The sequence below is a fragment of the Procambarus clarkii genome, chromosome 61 (assembly GCF_040958095.1).
Source record: "Procambarus clarkii isolate CNS0578487 chromosome 61, FALCON_Pclarkii_2.0, whole genome shotgun sequence".
NCBI classification, from domain to species: domain Eukaryota; kingdom Metazoa; phylum Arthropoda; class Malacostraca; order Decapoda; family Cambaridae; genus Procambarus; species Procambarus clarkii.
The window spans coordinates 14,170,948-14,198,246 of NC_091210.1; the positions used below are offsets into that span (position 1 = coordinate 14,170,948).

The 27,299-nt window shown below is 42.4% G+C and overlaps 2 protein-coding genes across 2 annotated transcripts; one reads left to right on the forward strand and one right to left on the reverse strand.

The window, feature by feature from the left end:
- Nucleotides 1-38: 38 nt before the first annotated feature.
- Nucleotides 39-7,563, reverse strand: LOC123774246 (ribosome-binding protein 1-like). The gene is made up of 7 exons (XM_069307991.1): nt 7,521-7,563; nt 6,842-6,961; nt 6,203-6,352; nt 5,105-5,194; nt 4,717-4,896; nt 2,901-3,020; nt 39-46 (listed from the first exon to the last, which is right to left on the reverse strand). Exons 1-7 carry the CDS (start codon nt 7,561-7,563, stop codon nt 39-41), a joined length of 711 nt encoding a protein of 236 aa, XP_069164092.1.
- A 9,173-nt stretch (nt 7,564-16,736) lies between these two features.
- Nucleotides 16,737-26,480, forward strand: LOC123774431 (uncharacterized). The gene is made up of 2 exons (XM_045768735.2): nt 16,737-16,840; nt 21,661-26,480. Exons 1-2 carry the CDS (start codon nt 16,775-16,777, stop codon nt 24,199-24,201), a joined length of 2,607 nt encoding a protein of 868 aa, XP_045624691.2. The 5' UTR covers nt 16,737-16,774; the 3' UTR covers nt 24,202-26,480.
- Nucleotides 26,481-27,299: the final 819 nt, after the last annotated feature.

Consider the following 27,299-nt stretch of genomic DNA (forward strand, 5'->3'; position numbering starts at 1 on the left):
TGTGCTAGAGAGGTGACATTTGCCCACAGTTGACTTGCTCACTGATCTGGAAAAAGACAGTCATTGGTGATAAGTGATATTTGTTAGCAAATTAAACCTGCAATAAATGTATATGCATTCTTAACAACAGGGGTGAGAGTCGTGCAGTGTTGTGGTGGAAGCTCTCACATAATATAATTGACGCCCTTGCCATGTTTGCACGAAATAAAGACAACGCTGATCCTAATCTTGGGCGATTAAATAGTATTCTAAAAAGTGTCATTAGAGTAGAACCTTAAGACGAGTCTTAAGAGAGCATAAGTCACTCTAACAGTGACAACGTTAATAACAAAGAAATGCGACACACAACATACTTGGGACAAGTAGTAAACTCGGTAGAGTGACAGATAACATCTAAGCGTGGCTACAAATATCTCTGGCAGTTCACCTTGCAAGTGGGGGAACTAAATGACATGCAACCCAACGAATTTATTATTATTATTAACATCTTTATTGACAAAATTGAATTACAATTTTGCCAAATCCGAGGATTTAAATTGTCTTATTAAAGTGAGGATAATACTGGTATTTACTGTCATACAGGACAGAGGGTCATACACAAAACAATAGGTCTAAACTGTAGGCTGAAGCACATATATATCATGGTTACAATCAATGTTTTAATGTATGAATGGGAATGCGACACAATGCTGTAAGAAGTAATCCAGACATATTTCATTCATATGGGTGGGTTAGCTTATTTGACTTTGACTTGAGTGTATGGACAAAAACAGGGGCACACATTACAGCAATGATCATTATGAAGTAGCCGTAGCTGTCGACAACAATACCCGTGTATATAGAATAATAATGCAATAATAATGCTGATTGAAGCGTTACCTTGGGTTCATTCCGGGGTTCAGGGTCCCCGCGGCCCGGTTTCTGACCAGGCCTCCTAATGATATATATAAAAAGTTAAATATGTTGTAGAAATTATATATTTATTTTCACAATCAGAATTACTCTAAAATGACACCAAAATATTAAGTATATACTGAAGAGAGAGATGAAAAGCATTAAAAAAGCGACTTATTTCCCAGAGGAGGAAAAATTGTTTACGATTTTCCATTACGAAGAGGATTTGCCAAGCTTTGCATGTTGCTGCCATTTTGCCCCTTAATGGTTAATTTAACCTAAATTCACGGCATCTAACCATTTCTTCCTTAAATAATCTCTCTCTAACTCTTATTTAACAATTTTCCATGAAAAAGCGATTACTACTCAAGCTCCATAGAGAATAGGCCTACCGGGAGAGTTGATGACAGGCTATACAAAGCAGTGTGAAGTATGGCATAGGAAAATGTTGCAAATTGTGCATGCAGTAAGGAGGTGCTTGCATGCCTGTGGTGGTACAGTGATGTGGAGCTCATTCCTGGTGAGAGCTCCGACCACTGCCTCTCACTGTGGGACTATTGGTTGTCCCTGTATGTAGATTTATTACGGTAAAAGCTCTGCTTGTTGCTTTATTAAAGTAGGAGCTCTGATTTTTGCTTTATTACAGCAATAGCTCTGCTTGTTGCTTTATTACAGTAAGAGCTCATCACGCTGAATTATTGCATACTACCCATTCGACGCACACTAACAGCACCCATTCCATGTTTCATTTTTCTTCCTGTATAATACATTTTCGTATAAAGTGGTCGTGTTGACAACAGTTATAACTATGTTTGAGCCGAAAGTGCTTCTCCTTCGTTATTCAAGTTGGTGATATGCCGAAACATCTGAATAAACCATTTTTTTCTGCAAGATTCGAACGCCAGCGTGATTGGTGGGTGCTGGTTGTCTTCTTTCCTGATGTTTTTTCCCGAAATAGCAGTCATGGTCATGTTTAAGTCGTTGATACACATCAGGATATGCAGGAGCTGAAGCGTCGGACGAAGATGAGTCTTTTAGTGTGGAAATAAACGCCTTGGTGGGAGTAGCAAGACGTGGGACTCTTGCATTGCGGGCTGAATTGCAGGGTTAATCAGTTTCTGAAGAGCCTCTTCACTGAAGAAAATGGAATGTAACACTATTGACTTCATCTAACATATCGAAAGAGGATGCCGCCGAAAATATTTCACTCGGGGGTAATGGAGGTCCCCAGAATCGAACTGCTATAGATCATAGTAGTGCCAATATGTGAGCACCACCAGGCGAGTCCAAGGGCATCTACAGAGGGGGGTTCAACTTATAGTGCCTCGGCGGAATAAACGCTGAAAGAACAGTCTGTGATGTCTGGTTCTGGGGTCAGGGTATCGAGGCGCAGATCAACGCTGATTGATCAAGGAGCAGCAATGTGTTGACGTCGGCGGGGATATCACTGCTTACGTCAGCACTTTTAGAAGGCCCCCTTTAGGTATCACAATCCAAGCTTTTACAAGGTACCCGTCCACATACAGGTGTCGGCAGGAATGTTCCTCATCTCCCTCCTTTGACAATGCACAATGAAAGAAGAACGTCATCATGAGACATTGATCCAAGTAACTTTTCTAAAAAATGCAACATAATTAACAACTCACGTTAGCGTAAACACAGATGCGAACAGTCCCAGCCTAATTATTGTCCTTGTTTAAGATTCAGCTACTCGGAACAAAAAGTTAAAAGTAGCACGGGCTATGGTGAGTCCGAAGTGTACTTACCTGGCACAGGAGAGCCCACAGTGTACCGATATGGCACAGGAGAGCCCGCAGTGTGCTTACCTGGTACAGGAGAGCCCGCAATCTACTTACCTGGCACAGGAGAGCCCGCAGTGTACTTACCTGGCACAGGAGAGCCAGCAGTGTACTTACCTGGCACAGGAGAGCCCGGAATATGCTTACCTGGCACAGGAGAGCCCGTAGTGTGCCTATCTGGTACAGGAGAGCCCGCAGTGTACTTACCTGGCACAGGAGAGCCCGCAGTGTGCTTACCTTGCACAGGAGAGCCCGCAGTGTACTTACCTGGCACAGAAGAGCCCACAGTGTGCTTACCTGGCACAGGAGAGCCCGCAGTGTGCTTACCTGACACAGGAGATTTTGAGGAGACACACAGGTGGCAGATTTTGAAAGAGAAATTGACAATATGCCAATGCACTCAGCCCCGGGTCCAGACTCATGGAATTCAATATTTATAAAGAAATACAAAGTGCCAGTAGCACAGGCACTCTGTATAGTGTGGAGGAAGAGCTTGGATACAGAAGAGATACCAGATGCGCTTAAAGCAGCAGACATTGCCCCCTCTACACAAGGGTGGTAGCAAAGCACCGGCAAAGAATTATAGACCAGTTGCACTAACGTCCCACATAATAAAAGTATTTGAAAGAGTGATCAGGAGTCAGGTCACTAGATTCATGGAAACCAATGACCGCCACAATCCAGGCCAACATGGATTTAGAGCAGGAAGATCATGCCTCTCACAGCTACTTGACCATTATGACAAAATCACTGAGGCATTAGAGGAAAAACATAATGCAGATGTATACACAGATTTTACAAAGGCATTCGACAAATGTGACCATGGAGTGATTGCACACAAAATGAGGTCAATGGGTATAACTTGTAAAGTAGGACGCTGTATACTCAATTTCCTATCGAACAGAACACAAAGAGTAACAGTCAATCGAGTCCGAGCGCAGTTAAAAGCTCTGTACCTCAAGGTACAGTCCTTGCACCACTGCTGTTCCTTATTCTCATATCAGATATAGACAAAAACACAAGTCACAGCTTCGTGTCATCCTTTGCAGATGATAAAAAAATCAGCATGAAAATTACCTCTGCTGAAGACATTGATAAACTACAAACAGATATTAACAAAGTTTTCGATTGGGCAGCAGAAAATATCATGATGTTTAACGGTGATAAATTCCAGGTACTCAGATACGGCAAATATGAGGATCTTAAACATAATACAGGGTACAAAACACAATCGAATCTGCCCATAGAAGGAAAACAGCATGTCAAGGATTTGGGAATAATGATGTCTGACGACCTAACGTTTAGGGAGCATAACCAAGCAAGTATTGCGTCAGCCAGAAAAATGACAGGATAGATTACGAGAACCTTCAAGTCCTGAGATCCCATCACAATGGTTTTACTCTTCAAATCACTTGTGTTGTCCCGCCTTGAGTACTGCTCAGTACTCACTTTCCCCTTCAGAGCAAGAGAGATTGCTGAAATTGAGGGAATACAGAGAACATATACGGCACGCATAGACGAGATAAAGCACCTAAATTATTGGGATCGTCTCAAAGCTCTCCAAATGTACTCACTAGAAAGGAGACGAGTGAGATACCAAATAATATACACATGGAAAATACTGGAGGGACAGGTCCCAAATCTGCACAGTAAAATAACAACGTACTGGAGTGAACGACATGGAAGAAAATGCAGAATAGACCCAGTGAAGAGCAGAGGTGCCATGGGCACAATCAGAGAACACTGTATGAACATTAGAGGTCCACGGTTGTTCAACGTCCTACCAGCGAGCATCAGAAATATTACAGGAACAACCGTGGACATCTTCAAGAGGAAACTAGATTGTTTCCTTCAAGGAGTGCCGGACCTACTGGACTGTGATGGGTATGTGGGCCTATGGGCCGCTCCAAGCAACAGCCTGGTGGACCAAACTCTCACAAGTCAAGTCTGGCCCCGGGCCGGGCTTGGGGAGTAGAAGAACTCTCAGAACCCCATCAAGCAGGAGAGCCCGCAGTGTACTTACCTGGTACAGGAGAGCCCACAGTGTACTTATCTGGCACAGGAGAGCCCACAGTGTACTTATCTGGCAAAGGAGAGCCCGCAGTGTGTTTATCTGGCACAAGAGAGCTCGCAGTGTACTTACGTGGTACAGGAGAGTCCGCAGTATGCTTACCTGGCACAGGAGAGCCCGCAGTGTACTTATCTGGCAAAGGAGAGCCCGCAGTGTTTATCTGGCACAAGAGAGCCCGCAGTGTACTTACCTGGCACAGGAGAGCCCACAGTGTACTTACCTGGCACAGGAGAGCCCACAGTGTACTTACCTGGTACAGGAGAGCCCGCAACATGCTTACCTGGCACAGGAGAGCCCGTAGTGTGCCTATCAGGTACAGGAGAGCCCGCAGTGAACTTACCTGGCACAGGAGAGCCCGCAGTGTGCTTACCTGGCACAGGAGAGCCCGCAGTGTACTTACCTGGCACAGGAGAGCCCGCAGTGTGCTTACCTGACACAGGAGATTTTGAGGAGACACACAGGTGGCAGATTTTGAAAGAGAAATTGGCAATATGCCCATGCACTCAGTCCCGGGTTCAGACTCATGGAATTCAATATTTATAAAGAAATACAAAGTGCCAGTAGCACAGGCACTCTGTATAGTGTGGAGGAAGAGCTTGGATACAGAGGAGATACCAGATGCGCTTAAAGCAGCAGACATTGCCCCCTTCTAAACAAGGGTGGTAGCAAAGCACCGGCAAAGAATTATAGACCAGTTGCACTAACGTCCCACATAATAAAAGTATTTGAAAGAGTGATCAGGAGTCAGGTCACTAGATTCATGGAAACCAATGACCTCCACAATCCAGGCCAACATGGATTTAGAGCAGGAAGATCATGCCTCTCACAGCTACTTGACCACTAAGACAAAATCACTGAGGCATTAGAGGAAAAACATAATGCAGATGTCGTATACACAGATTTTACAAAGAAATTCGACAAATGTGACCATGGAGTGATTGCACACAAAATGAGGTCAATGGGTATAACTTGTAAAGTAGGACGCTGTATACTCAATTTCCTATCGAACAGAACACAAAGAGTAACAGTCAATCGAGTCCGAGCGCAGTTAAAAGCTCTGTACCTCAAGGTACAGTCCTTGCACCACTGCTGTTCCTTATTCTCATATCAGATATAGACAAAAACACAAGTCACAGCTTCGTGTCATCCTTTGCAGATGATAAAAAAATCAGCATGAAAATTACCTCTGCTGAAGACATTGATAAACTACAAACAGATATTAACAAAGTTTTCGATTGGGCAGCCCGCAGTGTGCTTATCTGGTACAGGAGAGCTTGCAGTGTACTTACCTGGTACAGGAGAGCCGCAGTGTACTTATCTGGCAAAGGAGAGCCCGCAGTGTGTTTATCTGGCACAAGAGAGCCCGCAGTGTACTTACCTGGCATAGGAGAGCCCACAGTGTACTTACCTGGCACAGGAGAGCCCACAGTGTACTTACCTGGCACAGGAGAGCCCGCAGTATGCTTACTTGGCACAGGAGAGCCCACAGTGTACTTATCTGGCAAAGGAGAGCTCTCAGTGTGCTTATCTGGTACAGGAGAGCCCGCAGTGTGTTTATCTGGCACAAGAGAGCCCGCAGTGTACTTACCTGGCACAGGAGAGCCCACAGTGTACTTACCTGGCACAGGAGTGCCCACAGTGTACTTACCTTATTTATTTTATTTATGCATATACAAGAAGGTACATTGGGAATGTGAGGATACATAATATGGTAATTACAATCTTGTAAAGCCACTAGTACGCGCAGCGTTTCGGGCAGGTCCTTAATCTAAGAAAATTTTAAGTATTTAAATACTTGCAATATATATATATATAAATGATAACAGTTACATGGCAAGAAAAAAAAATGAGAGAAAATTGTAGGTACAGTATATTAAAGCACATAGGTAGCTAAGATTGATTGCAATGACAGCTTGAATGGTAGTTGACAAAAATTGGTAGGCACAATACAGCATATGGCTAGCACATAAAAGAAGACAGGAGACCTGCCACAGGAGAGCCTGCAGTATGAACAAATCCACAACGGCCGTGACGAGGATTCGGACCTGCGTCCGAAAGCACCCCGCAGTATGCTTACTTGGCACAGGAGAGCCCGCAGTGTACTTATCTGGCACAGGAGTAGGGCTATAACTCTGCTGAGCTTCATTTCTCCTTAGATTAAAAATTAATTTATTAATTTCTAACGTCAATATTTTTCCTAATATATAACATTAACTGATGACTTAAAGTCTTTAACAGAATAGTTCAAAACGGTCAGGGAAGTTATGGCCTCTCCTTATCGAGAACATAAAGCCTGACTAAGCTTACCGAGGCTCACTAATAATATTTCCCAAGATGTAACTCACAATAGTTGCCTAACTCCCAGGTGTCTGTTCTAGCAGTGAATGAAGGCATAAGGTTAAAAGATACGTTGCCCAAATGCCTGTGCTGCCGCATGAATTCTATCTGACTTTTGTGAGCGCTGCAGGACCCAGGAAGAAAAAGTCTGCCTGTACTCTTGGCAGACTTTTTCTCCCTAGCCCTAGAGATAATTAGATATGTAGATAAATTCGAAAGGGATAAAGAATTTGACATAGGAATTTGTATTTACATTAATTAAATTTTGTCATTATTTTCTGCATTCATATTTCTAACAAGAAATACAAGAGTTGCTCCTTAATCTCAGGCAACGATGTGTGCTGGTAGAAAATAGATTATTTTAGTTAAAGGGATAACCATTTTATATATGATAACTACTTCGTATTTGTATTTTTTACCATTAGTATCCTCTACGAGGACAGGAAGCTGGCGGCTTGTCATATGGTACCTATATTTATCCTGACTTTCGGTATTTTCGGGAGTATCATAGCAGCACTCAAGTAAATGTGGACTCAAGCGTGGACGTGGATATGAACGTAAGTGTGGGCGTGGATAACTGGGTGATCCATCTGTGCCCTGTTAAACACCTCCATCATCAACCAAACTATCCACTGGCGGCCACCGACTCCAAACACCATCTTCTTCACCGACACCTCCTGCGTCATCAACTTCACCCCGAGGCAGGTAAGCTTAGTTTATCAACTATTTGGCATATCCACTGCTGGCACAAAAAAAAGGTCATTCAAGCTCAAAATTTTGCATTTGTGTCAGAGAGTTTGGTAATATCATGGTGTTTACTGCTTACTGCGAGTATTCAACCCATTGTACCGTACAGCGACGGCTTGGCTTTTTGTATCCAGGTTAGCGTTCGATGCCCGATGGTCCAAGTGGCTGGGATCATCGGGGATCGAACTTAGTATCCCAGCACCTTGTTCTCATATCCCTTCCAAGTGCTATATAGCTTCATAAGCATACCATTTTCTCCTGATAATTACCTACCTAAAGCCATTGGACCTAACCAGTTGTTATTTCATTACCGTGAATGCCTATAACTATTGGGATGCAAATTTGACTATTAAAATAATATAATATATTTTATATTCATGAAGAACATACATAAATTAAGAAATATTGTTCACACTCATTACAGTAACATAATGATTTACAAAATTTATATATATATTTTTATCAGGCTTCTAATTACGCCAAATAAATTACTAATTTAGTGCTATATAGGTTTACACAAGTGACCTTTCTGTCTCACGTGTTTACACAAGTGACCTCTGACAGGCTTGAAATGTGGACAGCGTCCCCACCCACTCCTTCAGGTAAGTGACAGCTCCGCTCCTCTGCCTTTACACGACCAGGATACTATTAGACTCGAGCGCACATCTAACTCAAGGATGACCAACCTGTTTTTCCCTTTAGTTCTCTGTGTTAATTTGGTAAAATAATTATTGTCTTATTTATTCGGAGGGTTCCCGTAGCACAGTCGGGTTCGTTCTCGACTCTCAATCGGAAATTCCGGGTTCGAATCTTGAGGCGGGATATATATGGTTACACGCGTTTCCTATCACCTAATGCATCTGTTCGCCTAGTAGTATATAGGTACCAAGGAATTAGACAGCTTGATATGGGGTTGCATCCTGGGGAGGGACAGTAGTTCCACTTTGGGGGGGGTGTCCCTCGATATAAGCCTAACATGTATATATTCCCTGGTTGCCTGTCCCCTAGACACAATGCATCATTAAATGACGACTTAAGTTTTGAAGAAGCCTCTTAAATCAGCATCAAAGAAAACATGGCGACAAATTAGACAAGTCTGAAAATGGCGAGGTAGATTGCAAGTTCTTGGACTGCCAGAAGGTTTTTGACACAGTGCTCACATGAGAATAGCCACTGTAACTAACAACCAATTGGACACGAGTTCCATTCCTGGGCAAGTCGAGACTTTTGGGCAAGCTTCCTTACACAATCGACTTGAGAATGGTCCAAGACGGACCGAAACGTCGTCGTCCCTTCACCTTCTAGTGTGTGGTCTGGTCAACAAGCTTCCTTACACATGACACCACTGTTCACTTAACCATTTATAGATCCCCCAAGAGTTAGCTGACTGTTGTGGGCTTCATCGTGATCAGTCGTTGACCTAGATACGCTTCTTTCAGCCTAACAGGTATTGAGGGTGTTAATTCGTTCGGGGACACGCAGCCTGTGTATATGTATGCTTTAGCCTTGTGTCGAGATCTCCCCCTCAAGATCAAATAACTGACCCTCCCCAGGATGCAACCCCCACAACAGTTGCTTAACTCGCAAGTTCGTATTTGCTGCTAGGTGAACAGCAGCATAAGGTGAAAGGAAACGCCCATTCATTTCAGTCCCGCTGGGGAATCGAACCAAGGATTTCCGATTAGAGAGAACCTAGGTAATATAAAACAAAGAGCAATACACCAACACATACATTAGTAAAGATTCATTTATTAACTAACGCGGGAGTAGAGCATTTAATAGCTAATGCTCTACTCTATAAGTGTATCAAGGTGAGCACAAACACTTAATCTGCATGAAACAAAATATGAACTGTGCTCTAACAGCTGCTGGAGAGTCTGGAGAGTGTGCACCTGGATCTGAATCTGGTCTTCAGTGGACCTTCCCTCAGGCCCTGGCGTAGTCAACGTCTCTGGCTCTACTTGGCAGGTGCGCGTGTGTGTACTCACCTAATTGTGCTTGTGGGGGTTGAGCTCGGCTCTTTGGTCCCGCCTCTCAACCGTCAAACAACTGGTGTACAGATTCCTAAGCCTACTGGGCTCTATAATATCTACATTTAAAACTGTGTATGGAGTCAGCCTCCACCACATCACTGCCTAATGCATTCCATCTGTTAACTACTCTGACACTGAAAAGTTCTTTCTAACGTCCCTGTGGCTCATTTGGGTACTCAGTTTCCACCTGTGTCCCCTTGTTCGCGTACCACCAGTGTATGTATTCACCTAGTTGTGCTTGCGGAGGTTGAGCTTCGGCTCTTTGATCGACAAAAAGGCACACACACACACACACACTCACACTCAAATTATGGTTAAATCTAATAAAACATATAGATTTTTATCATTTGTATTGGAAAAATAAATTTCATATGCATTTAAATGATAACACTATGACGAAATCAAGATTTTATATTTGAATTGAATAAGTGACAGGCAAATAAAGATTATAAATTTATATCTACATCAAGATTGTGTGTTATTTCCGTAGACTTAATATACTCAGTTTTACATAAAAAAATAGTTTATAATCTTTCTTTTATGCATCCAACTCACGCAAATATAATTTATCATGATGGCAAACGTAGGAAGCAATTTAAGATGCCACACAGATGAAGTTAAACTAGATCTATGTATCCCCATCTCTTTTTGTTAAGACTATTTTACTGTAAACATTCAGGTCTGATAAGAAAGCAGTTAGTCTCTCAAAGACCTGAAAGCGCCAGTATAAAAGTTAGTTGTCAAGTTTTGATAATGCGAAACAGTGCTTGCCAGCATCAGGTGGGCTTACCGTTACCTGTGGCAGGTGGCAACAGGTGCCAGCATCAGGTGGGCTTACCGTTACCTGTGGCAGGTGGCAACAGGTGCCAGCATCAGGTGGGGTTACCGTTACCTGTGGCAACAGGTGCCAGCATCAGGTGGGCTTACCGTTACCTGTGGCAGGTGGCAACAGGTGCCAGGATCAGGTGGGGCTACCGTTACCTGTGGCAGGTGGCTACAGATGCCAGGATCAGGTGTGGTTACCGTTACCTGTGGTAGGTGGCAACAGGTGCCAGGATCAGGTGGGGCTACCGTTACCTGTGGCAGGTGGCAACAGGTGCCAGGATCAGGTGGGGCTACCGTTACCTGTGGCAGGTGGCAACAGGTGCCAGGATCAGGTGGGGTTACAGTTACTTGTGGCAGGTGGCAACAGGTAACGGATCCCCCAATCCTGAACACTCTAGGTGTCAACTCGGTGACCAGGAACTGGGTCATGATCTCACACACTATATTATTGACTGTTCAGTCATTACACCATTAACACCTGCCGGCATGAGGTACCTGGAGCGTTGCAATTACTTTATTACCTCTCGTGTTCTTGAGGATATCCTCATAATGCAGCCAAAGTTTGACAGTGCAGGATGCTGATCCACATGCCCCTGTATGACCAACCATCCTTCGAGATAGGTCATACAGGGTATGACCCTGAATGCATAAATCTTATCATCATAGATAGGATTTTTAGAGTCACATAGCTTGCTCTTGATATAAGCTAAGTAACTTTTTGTATAGTCTACTCTCTTATCTACGTTTCTCTAATGTCTAATCTACTCTTCTCGGCTCTCTCATCTATTCACTCTCTCCGTCAATATCCTCCATTAATTTTTTGTCATATTTTATTTGCCTGATAACATGTTCCCTCCGAGCCTTTTCTTGCTATCCTCAACCAGTCTAGTATTACCCTCCATCAGCCTCCTAGCACTACCCCTCCACCAGCTTCCCTCCATCACACTCCCTCTGGCGGCACAACGTCAAACATTCCACACAGGCTTAGCTCAATGAAGCGAGATGGTGAGTCCAACAGGTAGGTCGGCAGGTATCCGTCTCTCTCTCTCTCTCTCTGTCTGTCTGTCTGTCTGTCTGTCTGTCTGTCTGTCTGTCTGTCTGTCTGTCTGTCTGTCTGTCTGTCTGTCTGTCTGTCTGTCTGTCTCTCTCTCTCTCTCTCTCTCTCTCTCTCTCTCTCTCTCTCTCTCTCTCTCTCTCTCTCTCTCTCTCTCTCTCTCTCTCTCTCTCTCTCTCTCTCTCTCTCTTCCCTTCTTTATTTATACTTATTTCTTCTGGAGTGTGTTCTTGCCTGGTGTTGATAGGCAAGGTGCGCTGTTCGCCCGCCATACTTAAATATTTTCTCATCTTCTTCGTGGGATTAACTAGCGAAATTGACAACTAGCAAACGCTAATTGAACGAGGGTTTCAACCCTTGTCGTTGGCGGAAGCTGTCTAGGCGACGGGTTCAATCCCTTGTGCCTCGTCTTGGTCACGTATTCCAAACTCATCAACTACGTGCATATGTAACGAAATGTGCTCATTCATTCACATTTACTTAGATTTTAACGAATGTCCAAAACGAAATGTAAGACATATTAGAAATCGCGAGTAATTGGAGCGTCAGAAGCCGTGGCTCAACAGGTGGGGTCGGGTGACGTTCAGGGTGTCAGAGTGGAACAACAACACCCGAGAACATCCACAATTTTCGATCTGTTTCCTAACCGTTCTGAATGTTCTCTCTCTTCTCCTGTAAGTTATTGTGCTTTAGGAGAGCGAATTAGTTGGTAGTTATGCAAGATGAGTGTTTGTTCGTTTATCTCCGGAGGGTGGAGGTACTTTTTTTTTTTTTTGAGTGCGTTGAAGCGAGGATTGACGGGTGAGTTTTGGCGGCATCAGTGCTGGATTACAAGTGAACAGCTGCGTCTCTAGGCGTGGCTGTGACTCTGGCTTGGGACACGCCTCGTTTTTAATTAAAGGATAATTTGGTATATTATCTCGTGAATTTATATATTTACTATTATGAAAAGCTAATAAGTAATGTTTTGTGTGTTTATTTATGTTTTCAATTTTTTTATGCATTAGATTGATAGATAGATAGCTACACTATTATGTTCATACAGTACAACAAGGAAGTAATTAAAAATACATTCCACTTGAATATATCATTATAAAACCATCGACGAGGAAAACAATAATTCATCCCAATAAATCGATTACAGCAACAAACGAAACAAACTACTAACGCGACCAATAAACCCAGCTAATACAGAAACCAGCGAAGCCATCTGGGCAGAGATTGGGACTCGCCAAAGGCGGTCGGTCGGAGGGATAAAGAGGAGGTATTTCATTCATCGTCCGGCCGCTTCCAACAGTCGAGTTTTCTCTTATTTACAAGTTTCCCGTTACGGGAGAGAGGACCCAACGGTCGGGAAGGAAGGGCGGGCCCCAGAGAGAGTGTCTTGGGTATCAACAAAGACTCACATGCGATCTACCGGCGCTCTAAGCCAGGTACATCCTGACCTGTTTACGCGTTGAGGACCGTTGGCCGAGACACTGGAAGATAGAGGGCGCTCTGTGGTGTCTTGGCGCTCTGGGGGACTGTCTTGGGGTGGTCTCTGGGGACTATCTTGGGATGGTCTCTGGGGACTGTCTTGGGTCTCTGGGGACTGTCTTGGGTCTCTGAGGACTGTCTTGGGATGGTCTCTGGGGACTGTCTTGGGTCTCTGGGGACTGTCTTGGGTCTCTGGGGACTGTCTTGGGTCTCTGGGTAGTCTTGGGATGGTCTGTGGGGGCTGTTTTGGGATGGTCTCTGGGGACTGTCTTGGGTCTCTGGGGACTGTCTTGGGATGGCATCTGGGGACTGACTGTCTTGGGGTGGTTTCTGGGTACTAAAATCGCTATGTTAAATGGAAGGAGAGATGGAAAAGATAAAGAATGCGATATCTCTCTTTCTCCTTCTGTCTCCCTCTCTCTCTCACTCTCCTTCTGTTTCCCCCCCTCTCTCTCTCTCTCTCTCTCTCTCTCTCTCTCTCTCTCTCTCTCTCTCTCTCTCTCTCTCTCTCTCTCTCTCTCTCTCTCTCTCTCTCTCTCTCTCTCTCTCTCTCTCTCTCTCTCTCTCTCTCTCTCTCTCTCTCTCTCTCTCTCTCTCTCTCTCTCTCCCTCTCTCCTACCTACCTGTTACTCCCAGCCTGGGAAATTTTCCAGAAAACTTCCCAGCTGGAAGAGCTGGCGTTATTGTTGTTAAATAAACACTTCCACGAAGCCTCCAGCGCCAACGGACAGGTGATGTTGAGAGCCGGTTCACCTGATATCTTAACCAGTTGAGAGCCGCTTCACTTGATATCTTAACCAGTTGAGAGCCGCTTCACCTGGTATCTTAACCAGTTGAGAGCCGCTTCACTTGATATCTTAACCAGTTGAGAGCCGCTTCACCTGGTATCTTAACCAGTTGAGAGCCGCTTCACTTGATATCTTAACCAGTTGAGAGCCGCTTCACCTGGTATCTTAACCAGTTGAGAGCCGGTTCACCTGATATCTTAACCAGTTGAGAGCCGCTTCACCTGGTATCTTAACCAGTTGAGAGCCGCTTCACCTGGTATCTTAACCAGTTGAGAGCCGCTTCACCTGGTATCTTAACCAGTTGAGAGCCGCTTCACTTGATATCTTAACCAGTTGAGAGCCGCTTCACCTGATATCTTACCACACATTACTCACCTGATATCTTATTATACATTACTCACCTGATATCTTACCACACATTACTCACCTGATATCTTACCACACATTACTCACCTGATATCTTATTATACATTACTCACCTGATATCTTACCACACATTACTCACCTGATATCGTACCACACATTACTCACCTGATATCCTACCATGCATTACTCACCTGATATATTACCATACATTACTCACCTGATATCGTACCACACATTACTCACCTGATATCGTACCACACATTACACACCTGATATCTTACCACACATTAATCACCGGATATCTTATTATACATTACTCACCTGATATCTTATTATACATTACTCACCTGATATCTTATTATACATTACTCACCTGATATCTTACCACACATTACTCACCTGGAGCAACTACCAGTAGATCTGTCCTAAGCATCACATCCTAGCAATACTGTTATCTTCTTGAGGTTATCTTAAGATGATTTCGGGGATTAGCGTCCCCGCGGCCCGGTCCTCGACCAGGCCTCCTTTTTGTTACACACACCCCCAGGAAGCAGCCCGTAGCAGCTGTCTAACTCCTAGGTACCTATTTACTGCTAGATGAGCAGGAACATCAGGGGGAAAGAAACTCTGCCCATTTGTTTCCGCCTCCCCCGGGGATCGAACCCGGGACCTTAAGACTACGAATCCGAAGCGCTGTCCACTCAGCTTTCAGGCCCCTATTTTATTACGGGTTCTTATTATTTTATTTTATTACTAGGCCCTAGCCTGAGCAATAGGTTCGAACAACAGGTACAAACAACAGGTACGAATAACAGGTACGAACAACAGGTACGAACAACAGGTACGAACAACAGGTACGAACAACAGGTACGAACAACAGGTACGAACAACAGGTACGAACAACAGGTACATGCAACAGGTACGAACAACAGGTACGAACAACAGGTACATGCAACAGGTGAAGCCATCCCGAAAATTCGTCTTAAGGGTTTAGGAATTTCGTTTATCCGGACAATATCGGTAATCCGGATATTATTATTGGCTTTATCCGGAATATCCGGAGTAGTGGGTGGATTACTTTCCTTAGTCTTCTGCCTTTGACGTGCTGTTACGCCGTCACAATACCTGCTACATCTGTTGTTTCCTGTGTGGAGGCCGTCACCTGTCTGTGTGACGGCTGGCTTGGTGACTGTCACCTGTCTGTGTGACGGCTGGCTTGGTGTCTGTCACCTGTCTGAGTGACGGCTGGCTTGGTGTCTGTCACCTGTCTGTCAGACAGTTAAGGTTAAAAGCTTCAGCATGAATCTCTCAAGCTAAACTGTTGCATATATGCTTTAATTACTAGACAGGTAAAACATATATTTGATTCTTTTATTAACTAACTTGACTCTAGTTTCAGAAGGAAATGACCGTTTCTATAACACTGAAAGGCGGTAGAGGTAACAGAAGACACATATAGACAAGTTACAGACTCATATAGACAAGTTACAGACTCATATAGACAAGTTACAGACACATATAGACAAGTTACAGACTCATATAGACAAGTTACAGACTCATATAGACAAGTTACAGACTCATATAGACAAGTTACAGACTCATATAGACAAGTTACAGACTCATATAGACAAGTTACAGACTCATATAGACAAGTTACAGACTCATATAGACAAGTTACAGACTCATATAGACAAGTTACAGACACATATAAACAAGTTACAGACACATATAAGCGGGTTACAGACATGTAACGGGTTACAGACATGAATAAACAAGTTACAGACAAATATAAATGCGTTACAGACACTCATGAAAGGGTTACAGATATGTATAACAGGTTACAACCTCGTAAACAAGTTACAGACACGTAATCACCGTGTTACAGACAAACATGAAAGGGGTTACAGATATGTATGAAATGCCACAACTGCTTATATATAAGTTACAGCCACGTATAAACGGGTTACAGACGCGTATGGAGAGGCTACTGATATGTATAACAGGTCACAACCACGTATAGAGTTATAAACAGGAAAACAGAGTTCTTAAACACGCATTAACGGATATAAACACATAAGAACAGGTTATTAACAGGTCACAGACATGTTTCAACAGGTGCAAACATTTGGGTCTAGCATTTTTCCTAATTATCATTAATGTCATAATTCGAATAAATTTTAATTTATTGGTTTATACTGATGCACTTTCATTGTCATTCTCACAAACTCTAATTTATTGATTAGTTTTGTCCAATAACGAATGCAATATAAAAAAAAACAATAGGTGGCAACTCGGTTATGGCGGGAGGGGGTGTGAGGGCGCCGGGCGGCTCAGACGCGCGTGAGGCCGCAGAGGGTGAGGACGTCGCTCCTGTCCACCCGACCATGGGGCTTCAGCCGGGAAATATTATTCGACCCAAACTCCCGCGCCCACCGAGTGAGACAAGAAGGGTAAGTTATATAGGAATTATTAATTATTTTTTTGTTGTTATGATTAATTATCAGGGTTGGTAAACCCAGTCCGTTCATTCGGTTTGACAAGCGTCAAATTTGAAGTGTTTTGACAGGAAGGGTCAATTCTGCAGTGCTTTAAATTTCTCTAAAGCACCGAAATATTAGCGTTGTGATTGTAAAAACTGCGATCCATTTAGTGTTGAGCACAGAAATCATTATATAAACCCGTTCAGTTTCGCTCAGTAATTTATTTAGACAATATATGTGACATTTACTATACTATATACAGTAAACAGTCACCACATTATAATACAAATTTACTAACAAAACAAATATAACGCCAAGAATATATATATATATATATATATATATATATATATATATATATATATATATATATATATATATATTAGGCCTAGTTAGACTTTTGCAGATACGTTCATTATCAAAGATAATTTTTCCCAATAGGCCTAGTTCGCGTTTTTGTAAAAAAAATTCTTTAAATGTTTAAAGGGATTTTTGTTGCAGCAAATTTGAATATACTATTACCGGATTTTGTATACAATAATTACATTGATGTTTTGTGTTTATTTTGTTACCATTGATGATTTTTTTGTTTTCATTTTAGTTTATGATAATGCAAGGTGCAAAAAATTTTGTTCTGATATTTTCGAGTATTTTATTTCTGTTCAAAAGAAAGGCAAACATATTTCCATTATTTTAGCGTGGAATTTTGGCAACAACGTTGTTTTGTTTTGAACCTCTAGGCTGTGTTCAGTACCTCAAGGGAGTGTTCAGTACCTCTAGGCTGTGTTCAGTACCTCTAGGCTGTGTTCAGTACCTCTAGGCTGTGTTCAGTACCTCTAGGCTGTGTTCAGTACCTCTAGGCTGTGTTCAGCACCTCTAGGCTGTGTTCAGTACCTCAAGGGAGTGTTCAGTACCTCTAGGGAGTGTTCAGTACCTCTAGGCAGTGTTCAGTACCTCTAGGCTGTGTTCAGTACCTCTAGGCTGTGTTCAGTACCTCTAGGCAGTGTTCAGTACCTCTAGGCTGTGTTCAGCACCTCTAGGGAGTGTTCAGTACCTCTAGGGAGTGTTCAGTACCTCTAGGCTGTGTTCAGTACCTCTAGGCTGTGTTCAGTACCTCTAGGCTGTGTTCAGCACCTCTAGGCTGTGTTCAGTACCTCTAGGGTGTGTTCAGTACCTCTAGGCTGTGTTCAGTACCTCTAGGCAGTGTTCAGTACCTCTAGGCTGTGTTCAGTACCTCTAGGCAGTGTTCAGTACCTCTAGGCTGTGTTCAGTACCTCAAGGGAGTGTTCAGTACCTCTAGGGAGTGTTCAGTACCTCTAGGCAGTGTTCAGTACCTCTAGGCTGTGTTCAGTACCTCTAGGGAGTGTTCAGTACCTCTAGGCAGTGTTCAGTACCTCTAGGGAGTGTTCAGTACCTCTAGGGAGTGTTCAGTACCTCTAGGCTGTGTTCAGTACCTCTAGGGAGTGTTCAGTACCTCTAGGCTGTGTTCAGTACCTCTAGGCTGTGTTCAGTACCTCTAGGCAGTGTTCAGTACCTCTAGGCTGTGTTCAGTACCTCTAGGGAGTGTTCAGTACCTCTAGGCTGTGTTCAGTACCTCTAGGCTGTGTTCAGTACCTCTAGGGAGTGTTCAGTACCTCTAGGCTGTGTTCAGTACCTCTAGGCAGTGTTCAGTACCTCTAGGGAGTGTTCAGTACCTCTAGGCTGTGTTCAGTACCTCTAGGCAGTGTTCAGTACCTCTAGGCTGTGTTCAGTACCTCTAGGGAGTGTTCAGCACCTCTAGGCTGTGTTCAGTACCTCTAGGCAGTGTTCAGTACCTCTAGGGAGTGTTCAGTACCTCTAGGCTGTGTTCAGTACCTCTAGGCAGTGTTCAGTACCTCTAGGCTGTGTTCAGCACCTCTAGGCTGTGTTCAGTACCTCTAGGCTGTGTTCAGTACCTCTAGGGAGTGTTCAGTACCTCTAGGCTGTGTTCAGCACCTCTAGGCTGTGTTCAGTACCTCTAGGCTGTGTTCAGTACCTCTAGGCTGTGTTCAGTACCTCTAGGCTGTGTTCAGTACCTCTAGGCTGTGTTCAGTACCTCTAGGCTGTGTTCAGTACCTCTAGGCTGTGTTCAGTACCTCTAGGCTGTGTTCAGTACCTCTAGGCTGTGTTCAGTACCTCTAGGCTGTGTTCAGTACCTCTAGGCTGTGTTCAGTACCTCTAGGCTGTGTTCAGTACCTCTAGGCTGTGTTCAGTACCTCTAGGCTGTGTTCAGTACCTCTAGGCTGTGTTCAGTACCTCTAGGCTGTGTTCAGTACCTCTAGGGAGTGTTCAGTACCTCTAGGCTGTGTTCAGCACCTCTAGGCTGTGTTCAGTACCTCTAGGCTGTGTTCAGTACCTCTAGGGAGTGTTCAGTACCTCTAGGCAGTGTTCAGTACCTCTAGGCAGTGTTCAGTACCTCTAGGCAGTGTTCAGTACCTCTAGGCAGTGTTCAGTACCTCTAGGCAGTGTTCAGTACCTCTAAGCAGTGTTCAGCACCTCTAGGCAGTGTTCAGCACCTCTAGGCTGTGTTCAGTACCTCTAGGCAGTGTTCAGTACCTCTAAGCAGTGTTCAGCACCTCTAGGCAGTGTTCAGCACCTCTAGGCTGTGTTCAGTACCTCTAGGCTGTGTTCAGTATACGTATCATATCCTGGCCACACATACAACCATCATACCTGGCAGCATACTCGCCAGTTATATCCTTGCCATATATCATCCTGTCATATCCTGATCATATATCCGCGTTATATCCTGGCCACATATCCGCATGTCATATTCTGCACAAATATCTACCTGTCATAACATTGCCACATATCCACATATCATATCTTGGCCACATATTATCCTGTCATATATTTATTTATTTACTTTATTTATATATATACAAGTCCTTAATTTAACAGATAATATTAAGTAGGTAAATTCTAGCAAAATTGATAAAATGTTAACAGGTACATTGAAGAAAATTTGAGAGAGATTAGTAGGTATATTAAAGCTCATTGATAATTGACTGATAATTTGAGAAAGATTATTAGGCACAATAAAGCATATTGATAGCACGTATAAGATGGCAGCAATGATCACAATGGTAAAGTTGAATGGCTTAGGTACATATATATATATATATATATATATATATATATATATATATATATATATCTATATATATATATATATATATATATATATATATATATATATATATATATATATATATATATAACTGAAAACTCACACCCCAGACTTGTTCTGGGGTGTGAGTTTTATGCGAACAATATGCAAATATGCTTGTTCGCATATTTATATATGCGAACAAGCCATTCAGGCTTGTTCGCATATATATATATATATATATATATACTTTTGTTTTTGTTTTTGAATAAGGCAAAAGTTGGGCAGCTTTTCAATTCATTAGGGAGTGAGTTTCATAGATCAAGTCCCTTTATTTGCATTGAGTGTTTAAACAGATTAAGTTTGACTCTGGGGTTATCAAAGAGATATTTATTTCTGGTGTGGTGATAATGGGTCCTATTACATCTGTCCAGGGAGAGTTTCAGAGCATGGTTTGCATTTAAGAACAGGGTTATGTAAATGTAGATGGCACAAGAGAATGTGTGGAGTGAGTTTACGTTTAGCATGTTTAGGGAGTTAAACAAGGGGGCGGAGTGTTGTCTGAAAGCAGAGTTGATATTGTTCTGATAGCCGAATTTTGCTGGGTGATGATGGGCTTGAGGTGGTTTGCAGTGGTTAAACCCCATGCACAGATACCATATGTAAGATAGGGATATATTAGTGCATAATATAGTGAGAGGAGAGCAGAGTTAGGTATATAATATCTGATTTTAGAGAGTATAGCAACTATTTAAGAGACTTTCTTAGTTATGTGTTGTATGTGGGTGCTGAAGTTGAGTCTCTTGTCTAAGTACAGGCAAAGAAACTTTCAATCATTATTATTGCTAATGTTAACATTATCTGTCTATAGCTGAACTGTATTTGTTGATTTGCTTCCAAATAAGATGTAGTAGGTCTTTTTTATGTTTAGTGTGAGTTGGTTGACAGCCAAAAGTGGACTTTTTTAATTCATGTTTTACAACATTAATTAATACTTCTATATATTCTATATATATATAAATAATACTATTCTATATATAATATTAGTATATAATATTTATATACTTCTCATATCCTGGCCACATATCCATCTTCGATATCCTGGCAACATATCCATCTTAAATATCCTGGTCACATATTCACTTTTCATATCCTGGCCACATATCCACGTATCATATCCTGCACACATATCCACGTATCATATCCTGGCCACATATCCACGTATCATATCTTGGCCACATATTCATTTGCCATATCCTGGCCATATATTCACCTACCTTATCCTGGCTACATATACACCTGTCATATATTGAACACATATGTATACCAATCATATCTTGGCCACATTTGCTTCATTCCTCCTGTTTGCTTGCTATTAAAAACGTTTTTTGCTTCGTTAACCGGAAACGTTTTCCTGAAATTTTAAAGCCAACGTTTCGTGTGATGGTCGGCAGAGTAGGATGACACTCTTATCCTGTGTCAGGATTGTCATGCCTTAAAGGGGAGTATATAATTGTGTTAAATTGTCTCTTGACACCTTTTCTCCCTCATTCACTAATTCGATTTACCTCACCTGGTCGCCTTATTCATCTGTGTGCTTTATTCACGTGTTTGTCTCACTCACCTGTCCACCCGTCACTCACCTGTCCTGTCTCCTCGACAGATCCGGAAGCCACTGATGGAACGGAAACGACGGGAGAGAATTAACACGAGCCTGAACGACCTGGCCTCTCTCTTGGCCGAGGCCCACCTGGTCAAGGGCGAGGCTGGCAAGCCCACCAAGCTAGAGAAAGCTGACATACTCGAGCTTACCGTCAAGCATCTCCTCAGACTCAAGAGCCGGGCGAGTGGGACGTCCAAGGGCACGGCTGCTCCTCCAAGCAAGCTCCTGGGGGTCGAAGATTCACAAAATGGAGGTTCCTCAATACGCGTCTTGTTCCAGGGCGCCACTGTGCCGCAAAGTGTCAATATATTAGAAGGAAAGAATAGCCCAACTGGAAGCGTTGTTCAGCAAGAGTGTGCCATTCCACAGGGGAGCGCTGTGACACAGGAAGACACAGCTACACAAAGGAATATTGCGGAACAGGAGAAGGCTGTGTCACAAGGAGGTTCAGCTGCACAGAATAACACCAATGTGCAAGGGGACACTCTGCAACAGGGGCGTATAATTGTACAAACATACGCTGTTGCACAAGGGGGTAACGTTGCACAGAAGGGTACTTCATCTCCTGAAACTCCCACCACTGTCAAGACATTCCAGGCATCGCAAGACGACCGGCCCAATCTGAAGGCTCCTCATGGCAAAACCCCAACCGCTCGCAGCACTGACAGCGAGGAAAACTATAGACTTGGCTTTAAGAAATGTATTAGCACCATTGACAGCGCCATGAAGCAATATCTAGAGCATGAACATGACAACATTCGACCAAGACTTCTGCAGCATCTCCACAGCTTCCTCAAGCTGGTCGACAACAAGAATTCCTCCACACATGTATCACGTGAGGCTCCCAGCACCAGTCCATCTGGAGTGCCAAGTTCTACCCAGGAAGAGCAGCCCTTTGCCCACCCAACAGTGTCTACAAGCAAAGCTACAAGCTCAAGCCAATGTACAACGTCCACCTCTCCTCAAGTACCCGGCTTAACTCTCGTTCCAACTCGTCTTCCTAGTGGCAGTTTAGCTTTTGTGATTCAGGGCGTCCTGGACCCTTCTTTGCTGTTTGAGACTGCTGAAGACAGCTTGGGAAATAACTCCAAGACACTGGCGACAGTCAATATAAGAAATGTGAAGGCTGAAACGTGCCCTTCCAGTATACCTGCCACAATCACCATGTCTTCCGGAATCACGACGATAAGAACGGCCTCCTCAGCGACCAAAATTGAACCCGGGAACGTCAAAAGTGAAGGAAGCAAATGTGAGATTAAAAACGACATTTCAAAACAAACTTCGACATTAGAAGAGTTTGCACCTACTGAGGTATATGCTAAACCCATTTCAAATTTGGAAGTTATTAGTTTAGCACCTAGGGCACCTGGAGCATCATCTAGTGCAGTTGGAACAACACCTGGTGCTGTTGGAACAACACCTAGTGTTACTGGAACCCCTAGTGCTGCTGGAACAACACCTAGTGTTGCTGGAACAACACCTAGAGCTGCTGGAACAACACCTAGTGCTACTGGAACAACACCTAGTGTTGCTGGAACAACACCTAGAGCTGCTGGAACAACACCTAGTGCTGCTGGAACAACACCTAGTGCTGCTGGAACAACACCTAGAGCTGCTGGAACAACACTTAGTGCTGCTGGAACAACACCTAGAGCTGCTGGAACAACACCTAGTGCTGCTGGAACAACACTTAGTGCTGCTGGAACTACACCTAGTGCTGCTGGAACCGTTAGTGTAGCTGGATCAGCACCATCCCCAGCAGCTCCCGTGGGCGTTATGGTGTTTAGTAACCCTCCAGAAAGGTTATTAGGCTTCCAAAATCTTCACCGACTGCCTCCAACGCCTCCAACCCCCCCAACTGGAAGCATTCTGTCACGCATTTCCCCAACGCTCTTCACTCCCACAACCTCCAAAGGACACGGCACAATTCGCTTCACTCACCGCAGAGTTGCTAGTAATTCCGGAGGCCAGAGTGTACCTCCGATGTCATCGCCGACTAGAGACGAGCTTCAACGAACGGCCACCGCACCTCCGACTAGTCAAGCCATAATAAATGAAGGTTTCCAGACCTCCGCGATCGCTGTTCAACCCAAGACTTCGACGCAATACCTTCCAGCGACTCCTTCGGGTACTTCGATGCGCAGTGTCCAGATTCTGACGCCGGAGAATACGCCTCCTGGCAGCACTTTTCACAGAGTGCCGCAGCAACCATGCATGCTAACTCCTACAACTATCCAAGGTGTTTATATGCTGCCTCCAACCCCTCCCACGCCTCCAACACTACACGTTCTCCGACTGGAAACTCCAACACCAGGCGTTCTCCCTCAGGAAGGACCATTAAAACAACCTCCACCATTGCCGGTGTTTATACAACCTCAAAGAGGTGGAGATCAAGTGTTGGAGAAAGCCGAAGCGATGGAGGAGGGAGAAGAAGTGGAGATGGATATGTTGATGGATGTTGGAGAGGATATAGTCGAGAGAAGACAGCACAATAACATGCCCTTTGACCTCTCTTTAAGAAGAATGTGGAGGCCTTGGTGACCAAGCCGTGGGGTTAGGGACTCACAAACTATAGTGACCTCAGACGTCAAGTGGCTGAAAGTGACGCAAGAACTCAACAAATTGGTTGTGAGTAATGGTGATTAAAGATATTTTAAACGATGGTGAAGCATCGTTCATTGGTGATTATCACCTGTTAGCACCAAGGCGACTATGGGTTTATTGGGTTTAACACGTTATTGAAAACTAATGTTTTAATGCGGCTTAAAAGACAGTGAAATTGGTTAAGTGCTGTGACAACTAGAATTAGTAATGCTGTCATAATTAGTGATGTTGGTGGTGACATAACTAGTGATCCTGGTACTGACATAACTACCGTGTTCGTAACTTATTTACCAACCCAGGATGCTAAGTACCTCTTACTCTAACACATAATGGCTGACCTGAGACTACCGACCATTTAAGATAGTATATAGTTTGTTTCTACGAAGTGAGATCTTAATAATAGTCGTCCAATGATCTCCAGACTCATTATTCTGTCCCAAGTGGGCTCAGGATGCAAGAGCAACGGCAATTCAACGCCAAATCAATGTCATTGTTGATTCACTTAAGTCGTTACGAGGTGGTTAGGGGTCAGAGGCGGTCCAGAGCGTCGTCATCTTTTTCATATATGTGGGTTGGGTCCTTGATTTAATTCCTGTTTATAATTATTTATCATCAAGAAACTGTTTATTGAGATATATGTATGACCAGTTTCCGTACAGGTTTAAACTCCATTTGTTGCAAAAGAGGTGAATTGATCTTCGTAACCTCCTCCCTCCCCCCTGTAAGCTACATGTACCAATTGTACCATATTCTTAGCTCGTGTCTGTCTGTAGACTAATGCCGTAGACTCGACACTGTACCTGATCTATTCTCTGGTTTACAGACACTTGTGTAAACCCATTTGGGAATCCTGATTCTCGTTGGTGATCTTAGTTGAGAGGATTTTTCTTGTGTCAGGTTATCTTGAGGTTATCTTGAGATGATTTCGGGGCTTTTTAGTGTCTTTTTAGTGTTTAGTGACACTTTTTAGTGTCTGGTAAGAAAAGTGTCAAACAATTTTTGACACTGAAAATTTTTAGACTTTCGGACCCCTGTGACTTATTTTATGACCACGACTTTTAAATGTCTTTGATCTTTCTTCTTTGCCCTGTCATAGATTTTTAGAGAAAATATTTGATGTGAGAAATGTAGTATATATGAATTAGGTCGCTCAAATAATCTCTTGCTTACAATCTGTCTTTAAATGTAAATATTCTTAGAATTCTTCACGAATTTAGTGACTAATTCAATAGCAATATTGTCTTCCTAGATCTTCCAAGATTTTCCAAAACCTCCCTGGATCTTCCAAGATCTTCCAAGATTTTCCAAAATCTCCCTAGATCTTCTAGGATCTTCCAAGATCTTCTCACTTACGTTGAATTTTGGCTATTTTAAACACATTTAATAAAAAATTAGTTATATTGACAATCTCATCCATTTAGGGCCAACCGACTGGATAAATCTGAATTTATATTATGTGTTTTATCCTCTGGATAACAGATTTGTTGGCTAAATGTTAGTGAATGTTTATCCTGAGAGTATAAATGGTTTATTTTATTTTATCTGTGATTTGGATTTTATTTAAGATCAGCAAATATGGATAATATTTATTATATCAGGATAATTGATAATGATTCGTTTTTAATGGATTCCAGTAAACATTAATTATTTTGCTATAAAGCTCCAGAAATTTTTTTTTCACCATAAACAGGATTTTAAATATTTGAAATATTGCTATACAAGTTCTGTATTAACCCCCCCAAAAAATTACATAAATAGCTAGCAAAAGTATTTTTTAAATATGTTTGGGATAAAGTTTATATATTATTCAAAATGCCACTTAAAAGTGAAACTAAATTTTGAAACGATATATATTTTTTGATTAATTTATTTTTGTTTAATTTGTTTGTTTTTTAAACATTTGGAGGAGTTAATGTCGATTGTGTGTATTTTTCTTTGTTGTATGTTCAGTATTTGCTGATAAGAGAATCATTTACAATTTATTTACAATGTATGTGTATGTGTGTATGTATAACAGTGCTGGAATACGAATGTATAAGATATATACATTCAGACATAAGTGTGTGTATCAACGAAACCGTATGTATGTATGTATGTATGTATGTATGTATGTATGTATGTATGTATGTATGTATGTGCGTATGTATGTGACAGTGTCAGACCACGAGGAAAATTAAAACAGGAATTTCCTTAAGTACTTTCGTATATTAATACATCTTCAGAAGGAGTGAATACATCGCCACTCCTTCTGAAGATATATTAATATACGAAAGTACTTAAGGAAATTCCTGTTTCAATTTTCCTCCGTGGTCTGACATTGTCACATTTTAATCACGTGTTTATTTTTCGTGATTTACTCACATGTATGTATGTATATATGTATGTATACATGCATACATATACGTGCCCTTCCCTTGTCCTATCTACTGTAATCATCTGTGATAACATGGCATTCTTTACTCTGTTTATTACATAAAATTTACGAAACATCTAAATCTTTGTATATCAAATATCCTTATTTCAGCTCAGCGGAAATTATATATAACGTTTTGTGTGTTCATTATACGCTTGAACACATTGTATATTGAGCATTATAATGACTAAAATTATATATTATGAAATTAAATTGATACAATGACATATAAAAGAAAATGTGTAGCAATCAAGTATAAATGTAGTCCAGAAACTAACTTTTTCACAAGTCCAACAAGTCCCACAAGCCACAATAGACCAAAAAGTCCCACAAGTTCAAAAGCCCCCAAAAAGTCCAACAAGTCACAAAAGTCCCACAAGTCCAAAAAGTCCAACAAATCCCTCCCTAAAAGATAAACAAAAGAACAAGAGATAAGAACTCTGACTATCAGCTTAAACTTTTTTTTTCACGAAACAATTTCGAGGATTAATTAAAAAAAAATAATCATCTAATTTCTGCAATGGTCTGATGCCCCCAACACTCTCTCACTTCAAGAATTTGTTAACAACTTAATTATCAGTAACAAAGTGTTGTTAATTTAGATGTCAAAGATAATTGAATT